This window comes from Pteropus medius, unplaced genomic scaffold (assembly GCF_902729225.1).
Source record: "Pteropus medius unplaced genomic scaffold, Ma_sr-lr_union100, whole genome shotgun sequence".
In the NCBI taxonomy this organism is placed as follows: domain Eukaryota; kingdom Metazoa; phylum Chordata; class Mammalia; order Chiroptera; family Pteropodidae; genus Pteropus; species Pteropus medius.
In genome coordinates, this window is record NW_024356335.1 from 4423527 (window position 1) to 4442133 (window position 18607).

Genomic DNA, 18607 nt, shown 5'->3' on the forward strand with positions numbered 1-18607 from the left:
CACCTGAGGATTGGTGGATCCTGGAGGTGGGCGGGGCCGGGTTGGGCTACGGAGGCTGCCTATTGGATGGCAGCTGCAGCCGAGTAGGCCCTCGAGCCAACAGGTGCCTGAAGAGGTTGGAGGCGGGGCCGGCGCGCGCGCAGCCGGTTACTTCCCCACCCCCAGCCCCCACCAGCCAGGTAACTTTGGAAAGCCGAGGAGCAGGCGGGAGTCTTGATGACCTGGATCTGAGCTCCCAGTCCCACGGCCTCGCGCATGCGTGCGGTTCCCTGGGCGCTTCAAAGATTCAGGTATTTGTTGTGACTCTAGGTTGAACTGTGGCCGGTTCAAAGATGTGATGACTGACGCTTCTCCCGAGGTTGCTTCGTGGTGACACCCTTACCTTCTTACTCTTCATTTTCAGGTATTGCAAACAGGACGAAAGCAAAGTGTTTGTGGTGCAGATTCTAGCTATGAGGGGGCCAACATGGGTCAGGGTCAGAAATACCAGCACTGCTCTTTCCTGCCTGGGTGAGCTTGGGAAAGTTACTGAACCACTCTGAACTCTATTTTCTGTCTAAATAATAATGATAATAGTACCCTCCTCTTAAGGTGTTTGGGAGGATTAAATAATGGAAATACAGTGACTAGCACAGAACTAAGCCAACACCTACACCCTACCAGACTGACTTTCCCAACCTGAGGCTTCCTCATTCCTGCTCACACTTCTTCATCTGTGTCCCCAGGGCGTTCCCCATTCAGCCCTGCCTTTCCACCTGCACCTCCCGCTGATACCAAGATCCATCTTCTTTCTCCATCAGATTGACCCCCTCCCAACTCCTCCAATAACTTCCTCTGACTTCCTTTTGTCAGCTCGGCATTTCTTTTTCTGTTGGAGAACTGACTCTTCCCCATCCCATGTGGTTCCGAAGGAACTGTGTCCCTCACTCGATATGGTAGGGAGAGTCACATGCCTACATGTGACTCTAGAGGGCCAAACCAGTAAAAATATCCTTATATGGACTACATCTATGACTACCAGAAGCACACGTAGAAGCTCCAATTGCTGGCTCAATAGTTCTTGCAGCCGTACTACTCAAACTAGGAGGCTACGGTATGTTGAGAATTACCACTATACTAAACCCAACAACGAGCTTCATAACGTACCCATTCCTAATATTATCTCTCTGAGGAATAATTATAACCAGCTCAGTTTGCTTATGCCAAACAGACCTAAAATCACTAATCGCATATTCATCCATAAGCCATATAGCACCAGTCATCGTAGCCGTCCTCGTCCAAACTCCATGAAGCTATATAGGGGCAACAACCCTAATAATTGCACAAACCTGGTTCCCTATCTCGCTGTCCCCAGTGATTGGTCCTAGGTGGTGGGCATGTGACTCAGTAGGGCCAATCGGAATCATTCCTGAGAGTAATGCATAGCTGCTGCAAGAAAAGGGGCTTTTGGATCTCAAGTATAAAGTATAGGATACACTGGCAACTGGCAGCTCTCTTTAATGCTATGTGGAGCGAGTCTGTGGCAGAGGATGAGGCCAACTTATAAAGAGACAGAGATAAGCCGCACTGAAAAGGGGTGTGAGAGACAGTCTTTTTTTTTTTTTTTTTTTTGTGAGACAATTTTAACATTGTCTGGGCCCCTATATCCAGCTATGCCTGAAGCTGATCTTGGCTCTAGGTTCCCCAGTTGCATTAGGCAATGAATTCCCTCCCGCTTTTCATTAACCCGAGTAGGTGTTTGAGTGTCTGTCACTTGTAACTCAGTCTTGATTACTGCAATGGGACAGGATTTAGCTGAGTGGGGAACTCTAGCACATTATCCACTTAAATAATCCCGAAGCTTCCATGAGTCAGTCACTATGCTGGTGTCAAAGATAAAAAGTGTTGGACACTAGTTAAAGTGGTAAGGACAGATTTTAATCAGTAATATACTATCGCAGTAAGAAAGAGGGTCCAGCATGAACCGAATGCCACTTTAATTTGTACGGAGGTAACTGGGCATTTTAAACTGCTAAGAACTGATACTACACTTTGTTCTTAGCCAAAAGGCTGAGAAGCGATTGGCGACTGGGCATTTTAAAAAGGGAACAGGTCTCCGGTCATGCCACCCTGAATAAGCCGGATCTCGTCTGATCTCAGAAGCTAAGCAGGGTCGGGCCTGGTTAGTACTCGGATGGGAGACCACCTAGGGCGATTAGGTACGGTCGGCGTAAAAAATAAAAAATAAGGGATTGTAAGCCGACAAGGTCCTTGCAATCTGTGAGGTCAACCAAGGGTTGCCTCGCCTAAGAAAATAAATAAATAAAATAATAAATAAATAAAGAGAGGGAATGGTGAGGGCTTAAGCAGACTCAGGGAAGTGAAAAATTACAAAGGGTTGGTCAGTGTAAGTGCCGATTGGGCCTGCCGTGTCTGCTAGCTGGTAGTAACTGAAGTTAGGCTTCTGTCCCACAGAGTCTGAGAGACAGAGGCACCATCTTTCCTGAGGATTACATTTCGAAGGGATGGCTTTCTTGAGAAAGACACTGCTGAGTAGCAGAAGATACAAATACAGAGGAAAGAGTCACAATTATAAGGACTTTTTAGTAAATGCTCTATAACTACGTGCAGTGTGGCTAAAACAAACAGTGCATTCTTTTGGCACCCTTGAGCTTTCTCAGGCAGGCACTTTAAGGGGGAGGGGGGCCACAGGCATCCTAGGGATGCAACCTTGAACTCTTAGAGAGTATGTCAGTGTTTGTTTAAGTCTTTTCATGTGGAGGGAGAGAGGCAGATGAAATCACTTGTTTTGAGAGTGTGTAGTATTTATAGGTCAAGGTTGAGGCCTAGTTGAAAAGAGAGCTTGGAGGAGCCTGGCTAAAATTTGGTCAAGTTGAGAACATTTTTCTCTGGGCACTGGGCCCGCACCTGCCTCGCATGTGTGGGAACGGCCCCCTTGATCAGGTACCAGCACTGAGAATAGCCCTCCCTCATTGGGTGCAACCTCAGGAGTACCTCAGGGGCACCGAGGGCACTGCTGATAGTCACACAGGGACAACAGGTGTAAACCAGAACCGTCCTGGGCAAAGCCAGCGTCTGGTCACCGCACGGTTTGGCCGCAGCGACTTCTCCAACCTCTCCTGCTTGCACCCTCGTTCCTTCACTCTGCTGCAGCCACCCAGGGTGCTTCACCGTTCTCTCTGCAAGGCCCTTCTCCTAGCAGGGCCCTCTGCCGCGGGCGCCCCATGACCTGGCCTGGCAGCTTGGTCTTTTTGCTGCATTCGGCTCACGCATCTCCTCCTGCAAGAAGCCTCCTTGACTGCATCGGGCATGCCACGCTGTCTCTGACCTCTACATGGGCTCTTCCCACTCCCTGAAATGGTGCGGCCCAGCTAACTCATCTTCCCTGACCCTCTGCACACTCCCACCAGCCCACAGGAGGTGCCCACTCTGTCCTCTTGCCTGTTGCACTGCATTGTAATCTCACACCTACCATCAGATCGAGCCGTCCTGGCTGATCTGTGGCCAGCTATGCCCTCGGCGTCTGGGCACAGGGGTGCAGAGAGAACGTGGAGGGAACAGGCACTCCAGCCCCATCTGCCATCTGTTCCCAGGCTGCTGGCGAGGCACAGAAACCCACCATGCACCCTCCCAGCACACTCAGGGCCCTCTGCCCCAGCCGGCCCAAGCCTCTCCTGATCCCACCCCTTCCGCAAAGAAAGACACTCTGCTCTTCTCCACTTTGCACAAAAATGTATTTCTGTGATATCCCACAGTACAGACATTTCCCCAGGTCCCAGGTGGTAAAGCAATGCGATGTGAGCTCTGCCTGGGGTCTGGCTCAGGCCACGAGAGCATGGAAGGGAGGGGCAGCTGTGGCCCATCTGCCAAGCTAGGGGAACACCGGGCAGCTCTGGCCCAGGGCTGAAAGGGAAGGACTCCAGGGGAAAAAGGCCAGGCGCCTCGCCCCTGGGCTGCAGCTCTGGCCTGTTCTGCCTGGAGACAGAAATGCCAGGAGAATCCAAAAACAGGCCCAGGGCAGGAGGAGGGAGGAACCTGGCCCCAGGGGCCGCCTGCAGAGTCAACCCTGCTCCCGGTCCTAAAGGGGCCTCCTCACCCACCTCTGTCCCACGAGGAGCAATTCGGAGGGAGAACAAGCTATTCTGAGATACATCTGGGCTTCATACTTCTCTGAAATGCAGCCCAGAGGTTCTCAAGGTAAAGGCAGGAGGCAGGGTGGGAGGGGCTCCCCTGCAGGCTGTGCCAAGTGCTGGTCTGGAGGCATCCGCCTGCTGCCGCTCGAAAGGCTGGCGTGGGGAGCCTCTGCCTGTGAGAGGTGAGGGGTCCTCTGGGCTGCGGGGCAGGCAGGGGCGAATGGGGCAGGCTCAGTTCTGCTGGTGGGGTGCCTGGGCACCTTGGGTGCTGTGGGCAGATGAAGGGCTGGGGAGTAAGGGAGCAAGCCCCGGGCCCCAGAAGGTGCTGGCTTCCAGAGCTGGGGGCAGGTCTTGGGTATGTTTGGCAGAAGGAGCAGTGGGATCTGCCTGAGTTCTGACCAGCCTTGGGCTGGGGCCTTCAACAGCCTGGGACCTGGTGGGAGACTAGGAGGCAGCCTCCATAGCAGCGTGGCCTCAGGCGGGCCTGGCCAGAGAGCAGCAGGGCCACTGTGAGCCCCGATCCTCGAGAGACCTCTGGGGCGGAGGCTGCCTGGGCCCAGGCCTGGGCACAGCTCACTTCCTTGGCCCAGATGGCCCACAGCTGGGAGCACCAAGGCATTTGGGAGACCCAGTGGGGTTACTTTGAATCCCTAAACCCTATCAGCCACCCCCAGGAAGCCAGATGAGGTTCTCAGGCTTTGGCGGGTGGGTTAGGGTGCTGGAGGGGCTGCCGAAGCCTGCTGCCTCTCGTAACAGGAAGCGAGGCCAGGGTCGGAGATCACTGGGAAAAGACCGGACACTCACAATGTTAGAGGCATTGAGTCTGGCAGGGGTAGGCGTGAGTGTGGCAGCGACGAAGGCTTTGAAGTTGGGGCTTGAGAATGGCCAAGGAAGCTGCAAGGACTCAGGGAGTGTTTCTTTTGTTTTTGTACAGAAATCATACACACAAAACTTCACACTTCCTAACAAAAAAAAATAATATATATATATAATATATATATCTCACTAATGTTAAGGAAAAGCGTCGGTTGTGCAAAAGTCCCCCTGTGTCCCTTCGTCCAGTGGGAGGCTCCCGAGTGGGGGTCTGCCAGCTGGGCTGCTTGAGAGTGCTTCCTGCGGGCCTGGCGGTCCAGAGCATTGGCGGCCACGGGCGGAGGCCTCTATCTGGACGTGTCCATGTTCTCCTCTTTAAAGTTACTGCAGTGCTCAGTCACCTTTCTGGAGACAACGGGAGAGAGAGGAGTGGAAGGCGCGCTTGAGTCGGGGTGGCCCTTGTCCCTCCCAGCTGGCCGATCGGGCTGCTGAATTTGTTGGCAAACGTTAACGGTGATGCTGACTGAGATGACGTGTACAAAGTGGCTGGCCGAGTGACCAGCATGCGCAGGGCACCCAGGAAATGGTACTGTGGCCGTGAATTCTATCAGCACCGTGTTTTCCCCGCCTTCCTCCCCACGTCCCCCTTCCCCACCTCTCAGCCCCAGGGCATCCGGGGTTAGAGGATCCCCTGAATCGGCTCAGGCCTGACCTGCAAAACCCTCGGATCCTGTCTTCCTTCTTCACTTTCCCCTGCGTACCCAGGCCTCTTCCTTCCCAAAAGTCTGTTAATGGTCCCCAGACTCGCTGCACACCAGATTCACCCGGAGGTGTGAGTGCGGCCAGGGCAGCGGGGCTTGCAGGGGCCCCGGACACCCTGCAGCGGCCAGACCCCAGCGCAGCATTTGGAAACCACGGCTCGTGCTCGGGTCTTGCGCCTGCTCCAGTCTGGCCCTTGGGAACTGTTGCCCCGCTGCTGTCAGGTGTCACCCCGGACCCTGAATGGCCTTCCCGTTCAACACTAAGCCTCTGGGTTGGTTGGGGTGGGTGGGTGGTGGTGTTCACTGCAGCCTCTCTGTGCTAAGAGGTGCCCCGAGGCATTTCAGGAAGTAAGGGATGCCTGGGGTGGGACAGGAGTTATGATGACGCAGTGACTTCTCCAGAGCTCCCTCTCAGTGTCTGTCATTCACACGTGCTGTCAGACAGGCCCACTCAGATGGACGTCTCGGGTCTCACAGAGGCGTCTATAGTGCCTGGGGTAGGTTACGGGTCAGTCTTAGCCAGTGCTTCTCAAATCTCCTGGCATCCCTGTTGACAATGAATGTTCCCAGGTCCACCTCCCAGACTCCCTGGGACAGAAGATCTGTCCTGGGGCCTGTACATTTTTAATGGTCTTTTCGGATGATTCTCTAGGGAGATTGTGAGCACCATTCATTTCACCATTCTCAAACTCAGACGAATCTGTCAATTAATGTTTAAGCAGTGCCTTTTGCCAAAAAGAACTGCAGAAACAGCTGATGCTCGCCAGCCCAGCCATGTCCTGGGAGCCTCTGTGCTCCAGGCCCCTGATCCGTGATCGACGCTTTACCCTACATGGTGTTTAGAACTGGGGCAAACTTAACTACACTCCCTTCTAGAATGGATCCTGGGGAAAGCAAGGTCGTTACTGCTGATTGCGACATGCAGCATCAGAGAGTCTCTTGTGTACTGATCAGTGGGAGGTCAGGACTGGTGATATTTTAGACTCTGTAGTGAAAACCACACAGCAATGAAAGGCCTGACAACTCTGAATGGGACCTTCACGTTCACACTCATTTACGCTCTGCCTACCTGATCTCTGGACTGTATTTTACCAGGGTCCTCTCTTTAGTTGGAATGTCTTTGGCCAGAAATAATTCTGACCTGACTTGCTGATGCCCAGTCATGAGAGGGTGGAATTTTGGGGGAATAAAAGAAAATGAAGCCTACAAACGAGAGGGCCTGATCATCTAGTTTCTGGCCCCAGCCGGAACCCCAGCTTTAGGGGAGTTCGGCCACTCCTGACCACCAGGGGGCCCCACCGCGTCCCTCACTCCCCCAAATCAAGGCTCCAGCAGAAACACTGCCTGCCTCTTACCGGGCCATCTCCTTGGTCTCTTGCCGTGCAGTCGCCATCTTGATCATGTCCCTCAGAAGGGGCATCCCGCCTTCTTTAATCAGCAGGGGGCAGTACTTGTCCGCTGTGGGGAACACAGGGGCAGACAGCAGGGGGTCAGGGTGGGTCTTCCCTCGGCCAGGGGCCCAGAAACCCACCCCTGCTGCCAGGACTGCCTTCCCAGAGGGGTGTGACAAAGGCACAGGCTTGGGTAGTGGCACTGCTGCAGACTCGGGTGAGCTGTGCTTGCCCAGCCTGGAGTCCACTGGGGTGAATCTTTGGGAAAGGCCCTTCCCTATTTTGGTAAGCAGTAGAATTTGTTCGCCAGAGCTCACCCTATGGAAAATATCACCCCAACGAGTGGCTTCTAGTCTCTGAGAAGTTTTGGTACAAATACAGATTCCTAAGCCCTGCCCTTGGGTATTCTGATGCAACAGATCCGGGAACTGTTTGTTTGCATTTTTAATAAAATGCTACCAGGTGATTCTGGTGACCAGCCAGGATGGAACCCCTGCGCCTTCTTATTGGGTGGGTTCATGGTTTACTCCAACAGAGAACATTGTGGTGCTTGGTATCTCCAGGGTTTACACTCCATGGAGGACGTGGGCATTTCGGTGGACCTCCAGCAGCTCCGTGTAGTGGCAGCTCCATTTGACAGATGAAAGAACTGAGGTTCAGAAGGATGAAGTAATTCATCCAGAATCACTCCAGAAGCTTGTCTGAGGGGGTCCCAGCTCGGGGCTCTTTCCTCTGTGCTACGCTGCCTCTTTGAGGCAAGGTGCTACTTTTTGGTAAGACTAATCTCAAATAATAATAATAAAAAAAAAAGGCTAATGCTTATTGAACAGTTAGTGCACACGTGTTGGTATGTAGTATGTTCTAAGCACTTTACGTGTCTTATTTCACAGCAATTCTGTGAGGTAAGTGTTGTTATTATCCCAGCTTAAAGATGAGGCAGTTGAGGCACAGAGAGGTTGAGAAATCTGCCCAAAGTAACACAGCAAGTGGTCGAGCCAGGTTTCAAATCCAGGCAGTCTGTCCCCCGAGCCGGCACTCTTGTCCACTCTGCTGGTTACAGGACTGAACGGCACTCAGGTGCCAGGCTTGGAGCTTTATGTGGGTTCTCTTTTCACATCAATCTCGCGAGGAAGGTGTTGTCATTACTCCCCCTTTACAGAGGAGGAAACCAAAGGCCCAGAGAGGTTGGAGAATCTGTAAGAGGTCACCTGACCTCAAGTAAGAGAGAACTAAGGGTCACACCTGGTCTGTCATAAAGACTCTTGGCACTGTACCTTCTTTGTCCTCTCCCTCAAAGCCACCAAGCAGAGGACAGTTCAGGTTCTTCGGATGGACGGGAGGGGAGGACTCTCTTTGAGGGAAATGAGATCCATTTTAAAGTTCTCTCCTGTTCTCTTGGATGTGTTTCCTTAGGGGTTAGTTCTTTGTTTGGGTACGTCTTACTCTGTTGTACAGAAGGTGTGGAGATTTTTGACTTGTCACTCATTTGGAAGCAGGAGGTATTAAGAAAGCTGTCTGGGAACTCTGGATGGGCCATCTTGCCTGCAGGCCTTTTCCAACCATGGGGCAGGCGCCAACCACTATGCTGTGTGTCCCACAAATGCTGGAGGGCAGAGGGCTGTGCTCAGAGGCACAGACTGAACCGGCTCTCCTGGTGGTCCCCAGCCTGTATTACGGGCTCTCTGAGGGCAAGTCTGCTTTCAGCTGGGTGAGTGTCCCTGTGTCTGAATGGAGGGCGAGTGAGTACTCACGGTAGACAGACACAAGGTTGTACAGGGCCCAGGTGGCCCAATGCTGGCTGACAGGTGAGATGCCCTGGGGAAGGAGGCGAAGAATTGGCTCAAAAGACCTGTAGGAAGAGAAATCAAAGTCACCTCTGGTATGGGGGGTGGGGAGAGTGCACTTCGTTGGGGTTTCTCTTTTCTGAGGGGCCCTACGGACAAACCGCGAGCAGGATGCAGGGGACCTAGGGCGTCTGGCCCTCCAGCCTGCTTCAGGCTGCACAAAGGGAGCCCCCTTGTGAGACAGGTCAAGAGCACGGACGTGTAAGGGAGTAGGAAGGACTCAGGTTAGGTGGCACAGAAGCTGGGGGCCTCGGTACGGAGGAGAGACCTAGCTTGGGGTGGGGGGCGGAGCACCCGGGGAAGCAGAAGAAAGGGGACTGCACTTCTTACAGTGGCCTCCTACCGGCCATCTCTGCAGTCATGTCCCAAAGCCTGAAAAACGTATGTGCAAACGCCCTGGGCCACTGATTTCCCTTCATCTCCCCTCGGGAACGACGTAACTGGAGTGTTGGCCACGAGCATGAGCCCGTTCCTCCCAATGTGGGTTTTCAACTTCAGTGTCAATCAGTACAAGATGGGCTATCCACACACAGAAAGTGACCCAGTCAAAACATGATGAGGGAGACCCAGACCTGTGGCTGGAAATTCAGTCACAAGATAGAATGACTATGCCAGCTGGACTGAAGGTAAGTAAATCTGTGCGTACAAAAACTGCTGGCAGGGGAGACGCCGGCACGTTGGCAGGGGTTCTTCCAGCGAATGGGGTTATAAATGATTTCTGTTTTGTTTCCTATTGCGTGTCTGTATTTTCTCACAAATAAACACGTATCGGATGTTTGTAAACAGCAGGCTTTGGGTACACGCAGGTGCCGACGTGAATGACACATGCACCAAGCTGTATAGCTGAGCTGTGTGCCTTTCTTCTCGGTGCCGTATGTGGACTTCACCTCAGTAAGGAAGACCCGACAGAGGACTAGAAGAAAGGCAAGCTCTGGCCAGGCCATGCTGGGAATAAGGGTCCTGTCTCAGCACTCGCCCCGCCCTCCCCACTCCGCACCTGTAATTGATATTTCTCCGTGAGTTGATGTCCCAGCTCTGAATCGCTGCCCACATACGCTCCTCCACCTCCTCCCGCTGGGGTTCACAGATGCCCCAGGCCTCTGGCCCATCAAACATGATGTGGGAGAGGACGCCACAGGCATTGTAGGACACCTCGATCCCGTCGGCCTTGCTCTCCAGCAGGTTGCTGCCAAGGAGAGCGAAAAATGGAGTCCGATTCCTTCTGAGTCCCTCTTCAGATACCAGCTGCTGGACCCTATCTTACAAACCACATGCCAGAGGTACTATTGATTTCTTTATCACTTACTAGCCATACCCAGATGACTTCTAAAAGGGCCCCGGGGTCACTAAGATAAGATTTATCGGTGAGAAGACTACTTGTGAGGGTTGAAAGAATAAGAAACCACATTATAAAGGGAAAGCGGCATTTATAAGAGAAACCTAGGCTAAGAGCAGTTGTTGCCATTGAGCATAAATTAGAGCTCTGAGCATCCTGGCAACCAAGGCAAAAAGGTAAAGGAGAGAAGTACCAACCTGAAGACACTGATAAATTGGGAAGTCATTAGCTGGGGACGCAGCTCCTTCACCTCTGCCACATTCCCCAAGAGTCCCAGCATATTTCGATGAAGCTCCTGCTTCTCTGGAAATTCCTGGCCAAATGAGAGCCATTGGGCTACATCAATTAGTACTTAATTGTATGTGGTATTGTTAACCTAGATGCTTTACGAGTGTCTAACTAGACAAAGAGGGGGTGCAATATGTTGTCCTACCTTGTAGTGCACCCAGGATAGTGCTGGGTACACACTATAAGGGACTAAAATGGTGGGGGCTCCTTGCCACAAAATCAAAGTCTGAGTGGGAGTGAGACCTATAAAATTGTAAATGGGACCAACATGGTTCTTTTACAAAAGCTCAAAATATTAGTTTCACAAGATCCTCTTAGAAACTAGAGCAAGAAAACAAGGGATGAGTTCTGTCCACCCTACTGGACAGAATCCTGTCCAGCTGATCTCCCAGTGGACCCCAGCCAGACTGGCCGTCTGAGGAAGCACTGCCAAGAAGGGTGGGTCTGGCCTTTCTCTGGAGGGAGGGCTCTAAGAGAGGGCCCAGCCAGGCCACCTGGGAGGTGTCTGGAGCTTCTGTCTGCAGCAAATCCTGGGCGGGGGGGAGGGAGCCTGAGAGTTGTCCGCCACTGCCCTTCCATGGGGGCCACGGGAAGAGGGGCTGCTGATGGATTGGGCTGGTGGGCAGCCTGGGGACAGAAGAATGGCTGCGTGTGTGGCCTGGGAGGCTGCCGCTGCAGGGAGGCGCTACCTTCAGGCAGTCCAGGAAGAGCTTCATGCCGTTGAAGTTGAGGAACATCTCGCAGTTGTCGGGTGTCTCGTCTGTGATATTCCACAGTGCACTCCAGGAGAACTCCATCACCTGGTCACACTGAAGGTGGGCAGGGAGGGGTGGGGCTCAGCACCGGCTCCCCTGGGCGGGACCCGTGGGCTCCTGGCACCCGGTGACGGGGGCCCCTCACAACATATAGACGCTCCCCTCTTAGGGACTAGCCCCATATGGACCAGCCTCTCTTAGGCTGCGGGAGGGCAGAGCAGGTCCATGAAGACTTATGACTTACTATCTTGTCCAGAAGCTTCTTCTGAATCAGCTTCAGCATGGTCTGTGGGAGGAGAAGAGAACTTGCTGGGGCCAGGCCTCAAGAGCCCCCATAGCCCCCAAGAACCAAGATGGAGAAGGAGCATCAGCAATTCTGCTCCTGGCTAATACATCCTCACAAGATCAAATCTGCCTATCTATTTGGGAGGCTGTTTGAAAAAGTACAACCCACAGACTTGGCATCGGGAGGCCTGGGTGCTAGTCCTGGTGCCACCCCAACTCCCTGTGTGGCTTGGGGCCTCCCCCTCAGTGGAATTCAGCCTCCCCAGTGATAAAAATGAAGAGACAGGATGCTCCTTCCTCATTCTTTCCTTCCTTTCAGCAAATATTTTTCTCTCTGCTGCATCCCAGGCCCTACGAGAGGAAGTGGAGGAAATGCTGGGGGTGTAAGGATGGGAGGGACAGCATGGAGTCTTTCCCCATGGAGTTCACAGCCCGGTGCAAGGCCAACATCAAACAGCTAGTCCCTCGGACTCTTATCTAATCCCAGTTGGGAAGAGGTATCAGTCTGAGGAGGCAGGAGTGACTTATGCAGTGGAACCTAATGGGTTAATGGAAGGGCCAGGAGAGAATGACAGAATGTTCTAGTTGGAGGAAATCTATGGGGGTCATAAGCAACATTCGCTATTGGGAAACCTTTCCTTTGGTCTAGGCTGACTCCTTCATGTGGCAGCGGGGCTAAGGAAGAGGAAGGGAGGAAGGCAGGGAGGGGCAGCCTGCCCGCACGCACCACAACAAAGCCCATCTTGCCCACGGCCTCCTTGTGGTCATTGTCCACCTGGCAGACCAGGGCGTTGCACAGGTGCACGGCGATGCGCTGGATCGACTCGTCCTGCCGCGTGGGGTTGAGGATGCTGAGCAGGAGCTCGTTGACACGGCGGTACTGGAACTCCAGCTCCTCGGGGATGCTGAAGTTGCAGAGGGTCAGGCAGCAGTTCCGCTGGACCTGGGCCGGGACAGAGACAAGCGGAGCGGAGTCAGGGGTGGACTCGAGCTGGACTCGAGGGGCTCTTAAGAGGTGAGAGAGCATCCGGGGCTGTCGTGTCCGGGAAGGCTTTCTGGAAAGGAGACTACAAGGCTTTTCTAAAAATCATTTAAAAAACAATGTAAAATGTAGTATACAGAAGAGTGGATAAAGTACAAATGTATAGTTTTACAAATAATTATAAAGCAAACAAGCTTTCCAACAACTGTGTAGCCACCATTTAGGTCAAGAAATACAACGCTGCCAGCACCCAGAAGTCTCCAGATGTCCCTTTCTGATCATAGATACCCACTATCGCTGATATTTTATTCGAAAGGCTCTCTGGCACCTTCTTTTTTGTTCAACTATAGGTTTGCGAGATCAAGCATGTTCCTATAAGCAGCTGAAATGGATTCCTTTTTCATTGCAGTATAGCATTCCAATTTATTCATCCATTCCACTGCTGCTGTACGTCTGGGTGGACTTCAGTGTTTCACTACTTTCCATAATGTCTTATACATGCATCCTGGTTTCCGAGCCCATGGGCTTCTCTAGGGCACACACACATGGGTGGGGCTTCTGGGTCTTAAGGTGTGTGTTCGTGTCTTCGACTTTACCAGGTAACACCGGACTGTTCTGTAAAATGGCTGTAACCAGTTTACACTCCTACCAGTGGTGCAGGAGAGTTCTAGCTGCTCCACATCCTCAATTTCTCTTTGCGATGTTGGTAGGTTTATATTTTTTTTAGTGTTCTCAGCTCATTTTCCTTGTAATTTAATTATTTTCCATCCTTTCTCGTTAGATATTGGAAGTTCGGTATGTTTTATTAATTATGTAAATTAGAGGATATCACCCCTGGTTAACTCTTTGTCTTCTTCCAATTCGCATATATTTTTTTAATTTGAGAAAAAAATTTATTTTAAATTATAAAAGTAATACTTGCTCACTGTTCAGATAATACCATCTGAAAAGAAAGTTAAAGTTCCGCCATTTCATTCCCCAGAAGGAATCACTGTTAAAAGTTTGGTGTACGTCCTTCTGGATTTTTCTACTATGCGAATACGAACATATATTTGGGTAGAGAAGAGCCAAAAAAAAAAGATATATAAATTGGTCTAAAACTTATCAATACGCAGTGGACATCCTTCCACATTAGGATGTACAATTTATCATAATGTCCCACTGTGTGGGTGGATCACGTGTTACTTTTCCAGGCCCGTTACTAAAACATTTTGGTTTCCTCTGTTTCTATTTAATCAAAAAGGGTGGATGTATGTATATCTTTTTCCCCTAAGAATATTTGACGGTGCAATACCTAGGCTAAAAGAGAAACGCATTTATAGGTTTGGCAGGTCCTGCCAGTGGCCCTCCACAACAGCTGTTCCATTTGAATCTCTCTAGTAGAAAGTGTAAGAGTGCCCTATGCTGACCTTTGTCAACATCGGGTGTCATTGATCTCTTGAGATGAAATATGACATCTTGTTATTTTAATTTCCATTTCTTTGATAGTTTATTAATGCATTTGAGAGTTTTAACTAGTATTTTTTTTTTCATTAAAAAAAGAGGCCCCTTTTAATTCAATTATAAAATGATTATAAAATCAACCTCAATGTGAAAACCAGTTGTCCTCAGGTCTGGAGTTGGCAGGCAGTGGGAAAGTGGGCCTTCTCACCCCTTCGGAGACTATAGCCCCACCATCGCCTTTCTGGAGGACAGTTCGAGACTACATACCAAATGCTTTAAAAATACACATACCCACTGCCCCAGCAATTCCACTTTTAGACATGTAGCATAAGGATAATCAATTAAGTATCGCCGGGAAAGCCTTATTTGAAATGGCAAAAAATAAAAAAAACAACCTAAATGTTCAACCGTTGGGGCTGATTCCATAACCGCAGCCCATACACTGAGGGGAGCCCCTTCCTGGGGCTCCTTGTGGGGCCGGGGCTCGGCTACTGCCTCTGAGCCCCAGCACAGAGTCAGCACAAGTGGCCTCTCCCTGGATGAGGATGCTGAACACTATGCTGACACCAACGATTATGAAACTGAACCATTAAAACCAGCTCTCTGGGAGAGGACAGCTGGCATTATGAATAACTTTTACTTTCTAGTTAATACATTTTCGTATTAGTTGAATTTGTTTTCTAAGCATTTGGTATCTTCTGTAATCAGAAAAGAGACGCTATTTAAAAAATTTTGTTGTAAAATGTTGATATGGGAGAGGTTCACATTCACAAGACATTGTTGAAATGAAAGTCCACATTACACAAGCATCACCAGAGTGAGCCCATTTACTAAATAAATACGCAGACTAAAATCCAGAATGACAGACACCCAGTTTTAACGGCGGCTATCTTTGGGTGGCAGGATTATGGGTGGGATTTTTTCTTTATATCTGTAATTATAATTTTTCTGCAGCAAATTTTTTTTATTACTTTTATAAGAAAAACAGCTATTTAAAAAAAATAGCCCCGTGCAGAGTGTTACTGGGCAGAAGGGTTGAGGAGTCAGCACGAGCAGAGGCCCAGAGGCAGGAGAACAGGGTCCCTGGGTGGAGGGGTGGTAGTGGGTGGCAGGGTTGGGTTAGGGGGCCCTGAAAGCCAGGTCCCAGCATCTAGGGGTGATGGTGTGGGAAAAGCGAGTGGGGAGGGGGCAGTGCAGAGCCAGGCAAGAAAGGGTGGGAGCAAGCATGGCACCCTGATCTGCAAGCTGGCTGGCAGGCGGGGCCGCAGGGTGAGCAGGAAAAGGGGAGCAGGGCCAGAGCATGCAGGGCCATGGCGGGTCGGGGGCTCACCGTCACCTCCTGGTAGGATTCCATGCCATTCAGCACCACCTGGATGACCTGCCGACGCAGCTTGACGCTCTGCTCTGAGCGGTACTCGGAATTGGTCAGGTAGAAGAGGGCGGCGCTGCCTGTCACTTGAATGTTCTTGTCATACTTGTGGCACTTGAGGGCCGTGATGACCAGCTACATGAAGACAGGGGACAGGGGCCATGTTGGCAGGCCCTGTTGAAGTCGTGCAGGGACAGGCCCTCTGATCCAGCTCTCTGAGCGCAGACGGGGCCGTGGTTCTGGGACAAGGCAAGTGGGATGTGACGGGGTGGGGTTGGGGTTTGGGAGGTAGGACTTCCGGTATCCTGGGGATGGGGCGGAGGAGGGACAGGGGCTCTGGGCACATGGCTCAGCCAAGTCCAACGCCCTCCAGGTGGGGACAGACAGGAGCCCGAAGACCTCCACTGCCCCCAGGCTTGGGGCTGACCTTCAGGGCTCGGAGAAGCTGGCTGCAGCGCTCGATGCGTGCGATGTCAAAAAGCAGGTTGATGGCCCGTGAGGTGATCTCGGGCCTGTGCTCTGTGTAGGCCTCGATGGCATTCAGCACCTGCTCCTCGTTTTTGTCACCACTTACCTGGGGATGAAGCAAGCTCAGAACAACGCGGAAGAGGCCAAGTGGTGGGATCATCAGATCTCAGCTCTGTCTCTAGCCCCACGGCAGACACCCTGGGCCTCCCGCTTCCCGCTTCCGGGGTACCCTGCTCCTCCCTTCCTCCCCTTCCCCTCTCACTTTGTAGGCAGGAATGTGTGTGAGGCGGCACAGGGAGGTCTCAAAGAGCCCAAGGAACTGCAGTGGCCTCTTCAGAGCCCGGAACGGCATGATGCTGCTCTTGGAAGGCTCGATGCTGGGGGAAGAGGGTGCTGCGGTCAGTGGCCTAGGGCCCCGCTGCCCTGGGCAAAGGTGGGCCTCTCCCTGGGGTGGCTAGGCATTTACTAGGGGCCCTCTTCTAGGCCCTCTGGCTCATCTTTTTTTTTTTTCTTCTTTTAAAAGGCAAGGGACATAGACTCCACCTCTTGATGGGTGGCAAGGTCACATCGTAGAAGAACATATGGGATGGGAGATATCATTGTAGCCATCTTTGGAAAATACTATCTGCCATTCTAGTGAAGATTTGTCACCTTTAGGTTCCACCAATAATCATAGAGGGACACGCCCATCAACTAAACCCTGCCAAAGTATAGTTGGGGATGGGGCCTATGGCCAATTACAGCTGGATGGGTTTGAATCAGATCTCTTAACCAGCGAACCCAGGAACCAAGCTATCTGCCGCAACACCTAAGTAAGAGTGGTAGACAGTGTCAGCCCCGTCTGAACACTACCACACTGTCTCTGGCCTGTACGAGCTTCGTAATTTTCCAGTTGCTCCTAGCACCTGTACCTTCCAGCCTTTGCACATGCTGTTCCCTCTGCTAGAACACCCTTCAGAGGAAGGCAAACTCAGAATGAACATTCAAGACAGCTTAGACACCATTTCTCCCTCCTCTCCCTCCTCTCTGATTCTCAGGGCAGCCCTGTGCTTCCCCTAACACAGCCCCGATAATGACCTGACTGTCCCCACTAGCTCGTACAGACCGGAGAGGGCAGGGCCCGATTCGTTTATCTCCAGCACCCAGAATAGCACTTGGCAGAGGGGCGCCTGGTAAATGCTTGTCGAATGATACCCCGCTGGCAACCATGGCAGGCAGGTCCCGACCTGGTCTGCCCTGCTTCCTCGTCCATCTTAGAGATGCTGCAGTTCTCCAAGATCATGTGGCCAGAGATATCCAGGGACATGAGGTTTCCCAGCTTCTGCACAAAGAGGCTCAGCACTTTGCGAGTCAGCTTGAACTTGTAGTAGCTGGAGAGGCGGTCTCGTGAGATGTCCAGGTGTCTGAAGATTGGGGCGGGGAGCACAGGTCAGGAGCTGGACACAGGTGGGGGCGTCCGCGTAGACCCCTGCTCCTTCAGTCCATGGCTGGGCAGGGCCCACCCCTGCTATAACTGTTGCAGTGTATTATGGGAAAAACCCTTCTGAGACCTAGGTCCCTGAACAGCCCTGATCCAGCTGACACACGGGGTTTAAGGAATGGGACTGTCTCTTCCATGCCCGCTTCCTGCCTGGCCAGAAGTTCGAGAGCCTTCTGGGAATGACAGCACCCACCTCCCCACCCCTGCCCCAGCGAGCTCTGGGCCGGCCGCTCACCGCAGCTTGTGCAGCTGGACGATGACGCGGATGTGGTCGTCCGACAGGTCCATGTTGTAGAGCACGAGGGACACCAGGCTGTCTTTCCACTGGGTGAGGAAGGCTGCGTCGCTCGTCTGAATGCCTGAGAGGTCCAAGGTGGCCAGCGAGTTGAGCGGTCGCAGCAGGGACTCCACGGGGACCCCATCGATCATGCGGCCCAAGTTGAGGAAGCGGAGGCGGCTAAAGCCCTCGAAGGTGAAGTCCTTTACCAGCACTTGGCAGGTGGGGTTGACCAGGCACTCGTCTTCGCAACCCCCTGGGTTCTCCTCCTCGTAGAAGATATTTGCACAGCCAAAGAGGCTCAAGGACACCAGGGTGTGGCTGAAGCTCCTCAGCGTCTGCAGGCTCTTGGCGGACAGCTTCTCGCAGTTGGTCAGGTACAGTTCCACCAGGTCCTGGCACCAGGCAGAGCTCCATCATCACCAGTGCCCAGCCCCTTCCCTAGGCCTGGGCTTAGGCTACAGGTAGGCTTGGGGAGGGGTCCACGTGATGGGGGGAAGCACCAGAGGGGCCTTGGGATTCTTGCCTTGGAGGCGAGCGACTCTGCCCGACTCCCTGTTTGACTGTCTCGGGGCCAGCCTCCCCCGGCCATCCCTGGTACCTGGCGAGGCAGGTCTCACCTGCTTGCGAATGGCTTCCAGGTCCTGGTCCTGCACCAGGTCCTCGCGGAGATGGATACGGGTGAGGCGGGTGCTGCGGGGATCTGAGAAGAGGCTGAAGAAGCTGTCGTGTGGCTCAAAGTTGCAGGCGGCATTGACCAGCTCCACATACCTGTGGGGGAAGAAAGCCTGGTTCAGGGGAGGGGCACAGTGACCCTCATCCTCCTTCCGAGTCCCAGCACGAGACTGCCCCCTGAAGCCTTCCTTCTCTGAGCACCCCAGCAGCAATCTCTGTCTCCTCCTCATAGTACCTGGTTAGACCTCAACCACCCTACAGGTGAGGTCAAGGAACCAGGAGTCCAAAGGTAGACCTCCTGGTAATA

General features: G+C 52.5%; 1 protein-coding gene, 1 long non-coding RNA gene and 1 pseudogene across 7 annotated transcripts in view; 1 reads left to right on the forward strand and 2 right to left on the reverse strand.

The window, feature by feature from the left end:
* Nucleotides 1–167: 167 nt before the first annotated feature.
* Nucleotides 168–18607, forward strand: part of LOC120601743 (uncharacterized) — a 22705-nt gene continuing 4265 nt past the window's right edge. For 2 of the 4 annotated variants that reach the window (XR_005652526.1, XR_005652524.1), the window contains exons 1-5: nt 168–290; nt 7739–10222; nt 12389–12621; nt 13188–13294; nt 17631–18561. This is a non-coding gene — a long non-coding RNA (uncharacterized LOC120601743). Of the gene's footprint in view, nt 404–7738; nt 10223–12388; nt 12622–13187; nt 13295–17630; nt 18562–18607 lie in introns of all 4 variants that reach the window. The other 2 variants (XR_005652527.1, XR_005652525.1) reach the window with 2 other exon arrangements.
* Nucleotides 1899–2061, reverse strand: LOC120601795 (uncharacterized; annotated as a pseudogene).
* The window catches only part of ZER1 (zyg-11 related cell cycle regulator), a 25423-nt gene continuing 10528 nt past the window's right edge, over nt 3713–18607 (reverse strand). Inside the window, exons 3-16 of one of the 3 annotated variants that reach the window (XM_039861679.1) lie at nt 18246–18396; nt 17584–18020; nt 17095–17271; nt 16131–16245; nt 15828–15974; nt 15368–15535; nt 12334–12549; nt 11566–11607; nt 11256–11375; nt 10476–10591; nt 9940–10128; nt 8850–8947; nt 7063–7165; nt 3713–5351 (exon numbers count right to left, since the gene is read on the reverse strand). In XM_039861679.1, coding sequence (XP_039717613.1) covers nt 5294–5351; nt 7063–7165; nt 8850–8947; nt 9940–10128; nt 10476–10591; nt 11256–11375; nt 11566–11607; nt 12334–12549; nt 15368–15535; nt 15828–15974; nt 16131–16245; nt 17095–17271; nt 17584–18020; nt 18246–18396 — 2137 coding nt within the window. In that variant the 3' untranslated portion in view covers nt 3713–5293. Of the gene's footprint in view, nt 5352–7062; nt 7166–8849; nt 8948–9939; nt 10129–10475; nt 10592–11255; nt 11376–11565; nt 11608–12333; nt 12550–15361; nt 15536–15827; nt 15975–16130; nt 16246–17094; nt 17272–17583; nt 18021–18245; nt 18397–18607 lie in introns of all 3 variants that reach the window. The other 2 variants (XM_039861678.1, XM_039861680.1) reach the window with 2 other exon arrangements.